General features: G+C 39.5%; 1 protein-coding gene across 4 annotated transcripts in view; it reads left to right on the top strand.

Annotated features, from left to right (window-relative positions):
- Positions 1–12,155, top strand: part of Washc4 (WASH complex subunit 4) — a 73,526-nt gene that overhangs the window by 16,871 nt on the left and 44,500 nt on the right. For all 4 annotated transcript variants that reach the window (XM_008843134.3, XM_008843133.3, XM_017800619.2 and 1 more), the window contains 3 exons: positions 674–834; positions 3,230–3,356; positions 8,533–8,658. In XM_008843134.3, coding sequence (XP_008841356.1) covers positions 674–834; positions 3,230–3,356; positions 8,533–8,658 — 414 coding nt within the window. The remainder of the gene's footprint in view (positions 1–673; positions 835–3,229; positions 3,357–8,532; positions 8,659–12,155) is intronic.

Here is a 12,155-nt window from a genome sequence, read left to right as displayed (position 1 = left end):
GAATTGGAAATTTGCTTTGTGTATAGTGCTCTCAAATAATAGCAGACCATGAGGCCTTAGCTATTTTACGTTTTTTCCTTCTGGTTTTTTTTTTTTTTTTTTTTTTTTTCCCCCACAAATATCAAGTGACAGTAAAGCCCTGAAAAATTCAAGTTTCAGTTTACTTAAAAAAAAAAAAAAATTAGTGTATGTGTGAGTGTATTACCTGCATGTAGGTAGATGTGCCCATGTCATGCAAAGCCAGAAGAGGTCAAAAGAGGGTGTTGGATCCCCTGGAGCTGGAGTTATGGATGGTTGTTAGCTGCCATGTGGGTGCTGGGAGTCGAACCTGGGTCCTCTGCAAGATCAGCCAGTGCTGTTATCTGCTGAGCCATCTCTCCACCCCCTCAGTTTGCTTCTTGTGTATATTATTTGTTGTAAAGTATGTATGTGGGTGTATTGATATTTAGGCAGAATAAAATTGCTATGTTCAACACCAACTATAGAAATGCTTTCCTTCTTTCCATAATAACATACTGGGGGTGTGTGCACGATATATTTACCACATAATATACTGAGTTTTTCATGGTTATTTTTTCTTGTGTTGAATTGTCTTCTGTGTTGATTATAGAACTATTAACCCCGTAGTGTTGAGCCTCTAGTCGATGATTTTTCTCTACTACCTTTATTTCAGGTGCCAGCTATTACTCTAACTGCTAATATTATTTGGTTTCCTGATAATTTTCTGATTCATAAAATACCAGCAGCTGCCAAACTTCTAGACAGAAAAAGTCTTCAAGCCATTAAAATACACAGGGATACTTTCCTGCAGCAGAAAGCTCAATCACTTACCAAGTAAGTTTTTTTTTAAAAACAACTGTAAAGAAATATTTAGATATTTTATACTGAAAGGGCTTGACTTAGAAGATCCAGTGTACTTATTAACAGAAAAGGGTTGAACAATCTCCAGATTCATTTTCTTTCCTTTTTTTTTTTTTTATAATGTTTATTTTGTGTGTACTGGGTGAATGACAGAGGACAACTTACAGAGATTGGTTTTTTTCCACCATGTGGGTTCTGTGGATCTGAGCTCTAGGCCTCATACTTGGACAGCAAGTGCTGCTTTAACCACTAAGCATCTCCCAGGCCAGATCTTTTTTCATTAATCATTTTTTTAGGCTTTACATTTATATTGGTAATGTGTTTACATATTTTAAAAGTCCCAAAAGCTGAGACTTAGAAGTAATTTTCCTTAGTCCACTTCTTCCCTGTATTTAGTCCTACTTCCAAAAATACACTTAATTTTTGTTTCTTCTGATGTTTGTTTACTTATTTTGTGGTACTGAGTATTGGACCCAGGGCCTCATGCAGTATTAGGCAAGTGCTCTTATCACTGAGCTATGCCCCAACCCTTGTTGTTATTTTTGTTTTCTGTTTTGTTTTTTGAGGCAGGGTCTTCCTGTAGCCCCAGATGGCCTGGAACCTATGTAGACCAGGCTGGCCTTGATCTCACAGAGATCTGCCTGCTTGTGCCTCTTGAGTGTTGGAATTAAAGGTATGCACCACCATGCCTGCCTCCCAGCCCTTAAAAATTTTTTTTATTGTGTAAATTGTCAGTCATGCATAAAATAGTGTTAAACATTGAAAAAGCCCTAGTGTTCCATTGATAAGCTTCAGTAGTTAATGCACTGTCCATTCTTGCTTGAGTACATGACTAAAATCACATTAACCTGGATGAAGTTTAAGTGGGGTGATACAGGATTCTGTCATTGGCCTTGTGCTATTGATATGTCTTACCACCAAACTGATGATGGGACATAATTGGGCCTGTGTTACACGAAGGAGGAGGAGACATATACTTGGGATATGGGAAATCCCCAACACGGCCTCTTAGGATTCTTTGACACCATCTTCTGACCTATGTTGGCATTGCATGACACAAGTACACTTACACACTTGCTCTTAGTCCTCTCTGCTTTGGGCCTGGTTACATAGAAGGCCTGGGTTTTCAAATGGCTCCTAAGGTTAGTTTTAGGGTCACATGAGCTAATTTGTGTAAAGTGCATAGAACAGTGGATGGCATTTATTCATTGTTAACTTTTGGGGTTTGGTTTGGTTTGGTTTTTTGAGATAGGGTCTTCCTGTAGCCCCAGCTCACCTGGAACTTGCTCTGTATACCAGGCTGGTCTTGATTTCACAGAGATCAGTCTGCCTCTGCCTCCTGAGTGCTGGAATTAAAGGTGTGCACCACCACACCCAGTCATTGCTAACTTTCAAATTCAGTTTATGGCTGCTTCCACTCTTTTTTTAAAAAAATAAAATTTATTTTATTTTGGGGCTGGAGAGATGGCTCAGTGGTTAGGAGCACTTACTGTTCTTGCAGAGGACCCAGATTTGGCTTCCAGCGCACGCATAGTGGCTAACAACCATCCATAACTCCAGTTCCAGGGGATATAGTGTCCTTTTCTGATCTCTGCGGGCATTACACAATATGCGTGTACTTACACACAGGCAGATAACACACTCATACACATAAAATTTAAAAAAAAAAAAAAGTAAAATATTTTTAAAAAATAAATAAGAATAAAAACCATTTGAGAGGCTGAGGACATAGCTCAGTAGAACCACATGACTTAGCACACTTGAGGCCTAGAGTTCAAATCTAGCACCAAGAGAAAAAAAAAATCAAACCCTTGTTTTGAAAAGTAACCCGTAATAATTTGAAAATTTCCAAGGAGTTTTTGTTACCAGCCAAACATGCCAGACACATTTCCCAAAGTTTTAGGGCTTTTCCTTAAATTCTGCTTTGTGCATACTACTCAGTAATCTGGTTTAAAGCATGCCTCAAAATTACCTATATAATGAACGTACTCTGATGATCCTATTTAAAATTACAACTCTATCCCAGCCACTATCTCTTTCCCTGCTTTTCCCCATCATATCATGTATCATCTGATGTCTTTTAATTATTATGACTTTAGTTATTGCTTTATTATACAACTCTCCTTTCTAGAATGTAAGCTTCATGGGGCCAAGGCTTTGCATCTTGTTTTGTTCTCAGTACTAGAAGCAGTGCCTGGCTTGTATGGTACTTATTGGATGAGTAACTTATATACATATATATATATATATGATCTCTTGAAAGCCAAAAAAGTGAAATTACTGCTGGAAGGAAATATTTTATTACTTTCTCTATGAAGAAATGGAGATATTATTTTCTGTGCTGAGTAACCTCAATGCTTTGCTTCAGAGATGTACAGTCTTACTATGTCTTTGTGAGCTCGTGGATGATGAAAATGGAATCTGTTTTATCTAAAGAGCAGAGAATGGATAAATTTGCTGAAGACCTCACCAATAGATGCAATGTTTTTATACAGGTAGTTGCATTTTCTTATTTAGAATATTTTGGGTGCAATTTCTTTGTTACTTTACAAAAATTACACTTGTACAGAACTGGGAAATTGTATATTTTTATATTTAAGACAAACTGATTTGCTTATGTTTGAATTTGTATGACTTATTTAGGTTTCTGTGTACCCATTCAAAGTCCTTTAAGCAGGACTTTATCTGTATCCTGTAAGTTTTGGTACGATGTATTTTCATTATCATTTGCCTCAAAATACTTTCAAAAAATCTTATTGCGACTTAGATCTTAGACATTTTTACATTAAAAAAAAAAAACTCTTTTTTTGTAGACCAGGCTGGCCTTGAACTCACAGAGATCTGCCTGCCTCTGCCTCCTGAGTGCTGGGATTAAAGGCGTGCACCACCACACCCGGCTCATCATCTTTTTTTTAAAAAAAAAAAAAACTCTGTGTGTGTGTGTGTGTGTGTGTGTGTGTGTGTGTGTGTGTGTGTGTGTTTCTATGTGTGGGTGCGAATGTGCAAGTCAGAGGATGACTTGTATGGGAGTTGATTCTTTCCACACTGTGAGTCCTGGGGATCAACTCAGGTTGTCGGGCTTAGTGGCAAGTGAAAAAATTATTTTATTTTATTTGTGTGTGTGTGTGTGTATGTGTGTGTGTTTGTATGTATGAGCATGCACATGCCACGACGTGTGTGGAGGTCAAGGACAACTTGTGGGATCTGGTTCTCTGCTTCCACCATATGGATCCCAGGGGTTGAACTTAGGCTCCCAAGCTTGGTAACAAGTGCACTTACCTGCTGAGCCACCTCGCCAGCCCCTACTTTATCTTTTTATTATTGATTTTATAGCAGTAATAAGATAATTTCACTGTTTTGAAACTGGCACAGGTCTGGCTCGTGCTCAGCTTTCCTAAGTGTTCTATGTGCACTTGAGAAGAGTGTATACTGTGCATCATCAGTTGTGTTTGGTACATGGCAAGATGGTTGTTTATGAATGAGTTGACTTCTATTCTTTTAAATTACTGAGAGTTTGGTGAGACTCCCATCATTTTTGTGGATTTGTCTATAAAGAATGCCTTTATTGTTCTGTCAGGTTTTTCTACATTTTGATACTATGTGATACTATGTACAGCCTGCTTAGAATTATCTTCCTAGTGAATTGAGCTTACTGAGAATTTCTATTTGGGAGCTGAGAATGTAGTTTAGTGCTAGATAGAGCATGCGTATACTTAGCATGTGTGAGGCCTTGAGTTTAACCCCCAGCTCCACTACTCTCTCCCCCACCAGAAAGAAAAGTATAAGTTTTTTTTTAGTAATGCTTTTTATTGGAGATCACTTGTATATGATGTTAATATAGACATACTACTTTTCTTTGAGCTAATGTCTATATAATTTATCTTTTTTGATATGATCATTATATGTGTAGCCTTTCTGACTTCTGCCTGTAAGGAACATATATTTTTCTGTAATATGGTTTGTGCGTGCATGTATGTGTATGTGCATAGACATGTGCATGTGTATATGGGGGTGTGTTCATCTCTGGGCATGTGTGGAGGCCAGAGCTTGACATTAGGTATCTTCTTCATTTACTTCTCTGGCTGCTTATTATTTCTTTCTTTTTTTTTTCTCTTGGTCTTTTTGAAACAGGGTCTCCCTGTAGCTGCAGCTGGCTTGGAACTCACTATGTAGATCAGGCTGTCCTTGAACTCAGAGAGATCAGCCTGCCTCTGCCTCTGTCTCCTGAGTGCTGGGTCTAAAGGCATGGCTACCACACCCAGCTTTTCCAGCTTATTATTTGAAGTGTCATCTCACTGAACCTGGAGCTTGTTGTCTCAGCCAGATTGGCTGACTGGCGAACCCCTTGGGAGCCACCTGGCTCTGCTCCTCAGTGCTGGGGCCACTGGCACTGGCCCACACTTGGCCTTTCACATGGGTGCTGGGGCTCTGAACTTGGGTCTCTGTACTTGCGTGGCAAGCACTTTACCCACCGAGCCATCTCCTTAGCCCCCATCTTTGTCTTTCTGTTGCATGTTGCACCATTTTTCATGTGTCATCACTGATCCATCTCATACTGCCACCGGACTACTTGATTCCTATTCGTTTACTGCTATTCTATGCCCCCTTTTTATTTTTACTCTTTAGAATTATTTTTTGTCATTTTATTTCTCTTCCTGTATTAGTTGACTAATTCTGGATTATTTTACTGTTTGTGTTCACTTTGGAGATTTTAAGATGCATCATTCATTCTTCCAATTCCAGTGTAGCTTAGCAATTTTATCCCACCTAAGGAACCCAGTCTAGCATTAGTCAAGGATAATTACCATCCGGGATCACAGCCCAGTTGTGGGTTAAGATATGATAGCTATTTTTTTTCTAGTTCACTCCTATTTTTTGGAGGTGGGGAGAGAGGGAAGAATAATCTTTTAGGTTTTTTTACTTTTTGAAAGAAAAAGGTCAGTTTTGAGACAGAGTCTCCTTGTTGCCCCAGGCAGCCTGGAACTTGCTATGTAGACTAGGCTGGCCTCGATCTTACAGAGAGCTGCTGCCTCTGCCTCCCATGTGCTGAGATTAAAGGCGTGTGCCACCATGCCTGGTTATCTTTCAGGGGTTTTTTGTTTTGTTTTTTTGGTCTTTTTGAGACAGGGTCTCCCTGAAGCCACAGATGGCCTGGATTCGCTGTGGAGACAAGACTGGCCTTGAGCTCAGAGAGATCCACCTTCTTCTGCCTCCCTGAGTGCTGGGATTAAAGGTCTATGCCACTACACCTGGCATTCTTTCAGGGTTTTAACCCAGAGCTTAGGTGGCTTATTAGTAGAATCCTGTGCTGTCTTCAAGGGCCACAAACCCGTTTCCACCCTCCTTCCCTGTGAAACATTGTCAAAAATAATGTTTTTTTCTTAACACACGCCTCCTAAGGCAGGTGTTCCAGAGAGGTTCTGGCAAGCTCCAAGTGCTCTAAGTGCTCCAAGTGCTCACTGCTCTAGGTTTCTGTCTCTGCTCAGATCTTGACCACCTGCTTCGTATTTCTTTAAAGCTCTTTGATGTTTTCCATGAGACGTTGGATGTGTTTCACCTAGCTTTTCTAATTGTTCTCAGCAGGAAAGATCACCCACATCATTTATTCTGTCATTAAAGGAAAGGGTGAATAGGATGGTATGGGACCAGGAAGTCTGTACCTCCAAGATAAAGAGGGGCTTTTCCTGCCTGCACTGATCCTCGCTGCTTCTTCCTCTGCTTTGTAGCTCTTCCCAGTGCTACACTGAGAAACAGGCTGCTGCCATAGTCCTGTAGCTGACAGGAAAGACTTGTGGCTCTTTCTGAGTATGTGCCCTGAGCTTTAATTCCTGCCACTAGGACACTGCCATCTTTGCAGCTTTTCATTTTCTTTCTTTTTTTTTTTCTCTAATGCATATATATTCATAACAAAATAACACATACTGTACAACAACAAGTGAAAAGTATACAACATGATCAAGTTTAGTTATTTTATAATTTAGGAATGGGTCAATAAATACAAATCAATAATGAGTTCTTCATTTTCTTAATTGAGCACATCTCTTCAGCACAGCTATTACTGGTTCATGGGAACTTACATGCTGGGTATTATTCCTTTAGTTAGCGATAGTTCCTACTGGGATACTACTTTCTCACAGATGATAAGACAGGAGAAAAACACTGCCAAATATTGGCATGGAATTTCTGCCCTGTGTCCTTGAATGTGTCTGTAATTGTAGTATTTAGGCTCATCTCTACATGGTACAACTTTATGAATCTTTACAAACTCAAAGAATTCTTTTTTCCGTTGTTTTCTGATTAAGAAAATAGGGAGTTTTAAATGTTCTGAGGTTTAAGTGAAAAATACATGAGGGTCTAGAGAGATCGCTCAGTGGTTAAGAGCACTGGATGCTCTTCCATAGGACCTGAGATCAGATTCCAGACTCACATTATATATAGGCAGTGGCTCACAACTGCCTATAACTCCAGGTCCAGAGGATCTGATGCCTCCTTCTGTCTTCCGTGGGCAGCCCCCCACACGGCATGCATAACACACAGATACACACATATACCTCAGTTTAGAAAATATATATGTAATGTTTCCCTGTCCCCCGTCTTCTTATCTACTCTTCACTGAGTTAGTAGCATTAAAACAATTTTGTTTTCTTATTTTGTTGTTTTTGAGACAGGGTCTTCCAGTAGCCCAGCTGGCCTGGGAACTCACTCACTGTGTAGACCAGGCTGACCTCGAACTCACAGAGATCCACCTGCCTCTGCCTCCCAAGTACTAGAATTAAAAGTGCACGCTACCATGTCCAGCAGCACTAAAAAAATGTAAACTTCAAAATACCCATGTACTTCTTTTTTAAATAGAAGGGGAGGAGAGATTCTGTTCTTACTGGGATAGATGGAGAAAAGGCCTGCTTAGTGGAGACAGAGCATAGATGGACTGTGGGGCTTGGTCTAGGCAAAGAGGAGAGGAGGGTTTGGCTTGGTGCTCAGAACTTCCTTTGTGTGTCTGTGTTGGTCAGGAAACAGTTCTTTTTCCTTGGTTGTCAGTTTCTAGCTCCTTAGTCCTCAGCTCTGCTCTCTTGCTGAATGTTAGCAAACTGAAGTCTGTTCTCTCCCTGGCAGGTAAGATTAGGATAAATGAGTGTTTCCCTGACATATACACCATTTCTCTGAAATTTTTTTTTTTTTTGCATGTGTGTCTTTTTTAAAAAAACTGGTATTCACTATAATACCAACAGTGTAAATTTCTAGTATTTGATAATCTTCAATACACATTTAAGAGCTGCTTTGAAACTCAGTGTAGAATTTCGTTAGGAAGAATATTTCTAACTCTTAAGAGTTGGTTTTAAAAGACACTTTAGAAATATTGACAAGTTGAGGAATAACTTACAGAGAAGAAAGTCTTTTATTAATTTTCAAAAAATTTATTTTAATTTTATGTGTATGAGCATATTGCCTGCATGTATGTAAATACACCCATGCATGCAATGCCTGTGAAGGCCAGAAGAGGGTGTCAGATCCTCTAGAACTGGAGTTATTGTTAGCTACCATATGGATGCTGGAAATTAAACCCAGGTCCTCTGCAAGAACAGCCAGTGCTCTTAAACATTGAGCCGTCTCTCTAGCCACAAGAATAAAGTCTTAATGGAATCTTTTCTTACTGTTTATTTTCTTTTGCAGGGCTTCTTATATGCATATAGTATTAGTACCATTATTAAAACCACAATGAATCTCTACATGTCCATGCAAAAGCCAATGACCAAAACCTCAGTTAAGGCATTATGCAGGCTCATTGAACTTCTCAAGGTAAGTCTAAATCTTACCCTGCCATCCTGATTGAGAATGACCCAAACTTAAATTAGAATGATCTTATAAGGTTTGACTTCCTGATTATATCAGAGCAAAAACTTATGAGAATGTGATCTTACCTTTGAACTGAAAGAAATTTCTTGAAAATTATTATATATATTTAATACAGGTATTTCTTTACAATAGGCTTATAACCTGATATCCTTAGAACTCAGCCTAGCTTACCTTAAATGTGCTCACATGATTACTTAGTAACGCAGTTAATACATTAGCTTGCAGTTGGGTGAAATATTCTAACTCAAAGTCTAATTTGTCATGAAGTACCGAGTGTCTCATGTAACTCATTGAATCCTCCATTGAGAGGGAAAGCTCTGGTTGTGTGGCTCTGCTTTTGCACCACTGCAAGTTGGAAGTTAGTTAATATGGTACTGTTGATTTTGTAATTTAGAGAAAGTACTGTAGTTTTGTGATTAGAATAGTAAACTAATAGAGGTAGTCAAGTGAATACATCAGCATAGTATACTTAGTGGGAGTATAAAATGTTTCTTGGCATATTCTAAAGAATGATTCTTTGTGGGCCAAAGAGCCCAGCTAATTTTATATGAAACCGAATATATAAAACTGAAATAGGCCGGGTGTGGTGGCACATGCCTTTAATCCCAGCATTCTGGAGGCAGAGGCAGGTGGATTTCTGTGAATTCTAGGCCAGCTGGGGCTACGGGGAGAACATGTCTCAAAAAGACACCCCCCCCCCCAAAAAAAAAACTGAAATAAGATTTAGATTTGCTGGTAAACATCTCCTAATAATGGGCTTTAGATTTGGATTTTTCACGTTTTTTTTTTAAACATATATTATCAAGTATCAATTACTTTTGTTTGTTTTTCTTTGAGACAGGGTTTCATTGTATAACCCAGGCTAGCCTTCTGAATATTGGGATTATAGGCCTATTTCACTATACTATTAGACTGTTAGGTTAATTAATGGGTATAATTTTTCATTATACTCATATTTTTAAACATTTTTATTGAATTTTTGCAGTTTTCATACAGTATAATTTGATGCTATTTAGAGTCACTGTACCTCCCATTATTGTGCTCCCCCCGCCCAATTTGATGTACTCTATTATATATAATAAGAACTATAAAGTCTAATTTGTGACCCCAATTGTCCTTCAGTGTGGGTCCATCCACTGGAATTTGGTTAATCTACCGAGTCCCATCCTTTTTTTTTTAAATTTTTACAAAAACTTTATTAAGAATTTCATACACGCATATAAGTTGTTTTGATCAAATCCATGCCCACTCCCCTCCAACATTCCCCCCCCGAAGAGGTAACCCTAAAATCTTTTAAGGATTAGGTACAACCTCCCAAATACTTTTGACATTTTTGGCTTTGGAACAGAGTATGTTGCTAACAGGCCCAAGGACATTTTGACTTTTAGCCAAGAAACTGGCTATATTTCTTTGGGGTCTTTTTACCCTAACTGCCTAGCCAGTTCCTACCTCCTATTCTTATCACACCATCCTCTGAAGGGGTTATCCAAATTGCCAATAGGGAATAGGGACACCGACCACTCTGGCTTCTTCCATACCATGCTGAACAGGGACACAGGGTGAGGCAGTTGGAGTACCCCTTCAGTGGGTCTATTTAAAAGGCTTCCAAGTTGCATAACTCTTATCTCAAGGAGGAAAAGAAAGTCTTTGAATCAGGAATAGGAGATGTGAAGTAAAGGTAAGAGTAACTGGCATTACAAGTTCTAGACAGGGAACTAGAAAAAAGAACAGGGCATTTTTCAAATGTTCATATGAGAGTCCATTGGAGTTTCTTGACAAGGGCTTCCAAAAGCATCCCTCTATTGGGTTCTTCCTCATTTTTCTTTTGTCTTCCAAGGCTGGACTAGTTGGCTAAAAGAGTGGCTAGAAAGAGTAGCTGGATATTCAGGTGAGGGTCCAGTGACCCTGCATGGCACTCCTTTAGTGAATGAACACAACCCTCAACAAGCCCAATTGTGACTATGTTTAGTGATCAGGCTCAGCCGAAGTTGTGATGATGGTAGTTTTTTCGTGCAGAAGGGACTGCTGTATATCATCATCTTATTAAAAGGACCACCACATGGAGGCAGGATCCGGGGGCTGTCAGGCTGTCCCATGGGTTCTCAGGCCCCCAGAATCCTGTACTCTCTGGCGGTCTGCTGAGCTCTAAGCAGCTACCCAAAGATCGAGTCCCATCCTTAGAAGAGGCTGTCTTTCCCTCCTCCAAGCAGCTGTCAGTTGCCAAAAGTTCCTTAGGCCGGGTTAGGGTTTCTTACCCATTTCCCCATGTCTGTGCTGGGATTTTGTCTGGTTTGAACTTGCATGGGACTTGTGCATGCTGTCACCATTTCTATGAGTTCATATGAGTAAATAACCAGCTGTCTGGAAAACTCTGTTTCTTGTGGTCATCCATCCCATCTGGCTCTTAAAACCTTTCTGCCCCCTCTTCTACAATGATCCCTGAGCCTTGGGAGGCAGAAGTTTGACATAGGTATCCTATTCAGGGATATACACTCTGCAGCCTATGGGGGGACATTTTCATTCAAACCACCACAAGAGATCTCCACACTGATACCCATAGTGGCTGTACCAGTTTTCACTCCCACCAAGAACGGATAAGAGTTCCCCTTTCTTGGGACTGGAGAGATGGCTCAGCAGTTAAAAACACTGGTTCTTGCAGAAGACCTGGGTTCGAATCCCAGCACTCATATGGCAGCTAACAACTATTTGTAACTCTAGTACCAGGGGTCTGATGCCCTCCTTTGGTTCCACAGGCACTGCATACATGTAGTGCACTTGCATACATGCAGACAAAACACTCATAACTGGTTTTTTCATTTTTAAAACACTTGAACAAGTTATCTTTTTTGTACTAATTCTAAGATTGGCAGAGTCTAAAAATACACTTTTCTATTTTGTCCTCCCAAATTGCACAGTTTATTTTATGGTAAAAAGTGTTCCCTCTGGAAATGTTTTTTAAAAAAGTTCTTAGGCTTCTCTTTGCCGAATAAAACTATTAAAACATAAAAAAAGAAAGCTACGCAAGTCTATTTTATAGTTAGTCTCATTTTTAAAAGAGAACAAAACAAATCCTTACTATTGTTCTTTACCACCCATCTTATTTGAAAGACTCGGAAGTCAGGCTGGAGAGATGGTTCAGTGGTTAAGAGCACTGGTTGCTCTTACAGAGGACCTGGGTTTGATTCTCAGCACACATATGGCAGCTAACAACTGTCCATAACTCCAGCCCCAGGGGATCTGACAGCCTCTTCTGACCTCCGTGGGCATTACACGACATGGGTGCACTTACTTAACATGCAGGCAATACATGAATACATATAAAAATAATAGAATTTAAAAAAAAAAAAAAAGAGTTCCCCTTTCTTTACATCCTTGCCAGCATTTATTGTTTGTTTGATTTTTTTTTTATCTTTGCTATTCTGAGTGGGGTAAAATGAAAT

Source organism: Nannospalax galili, unplaced genomic scaffold (genome assembly GCF_000622305.1).
Source record: "Nannospalax galili isolate Female #2095 unplaced genomic scaffold, S.galili_v1.0 scaffold39, whole genome shotgun sequence".
In the NCBI taxonomy this organism is placed as follows: Eukaryota; Metazoa; Chordata; class Mammalia; order Rodentia; family Spalacidae; genus Nannospalax; species Nannospalax galili.
This window is presented reverse-complemented; position numbering and strand designations above follow the sequence as displayed.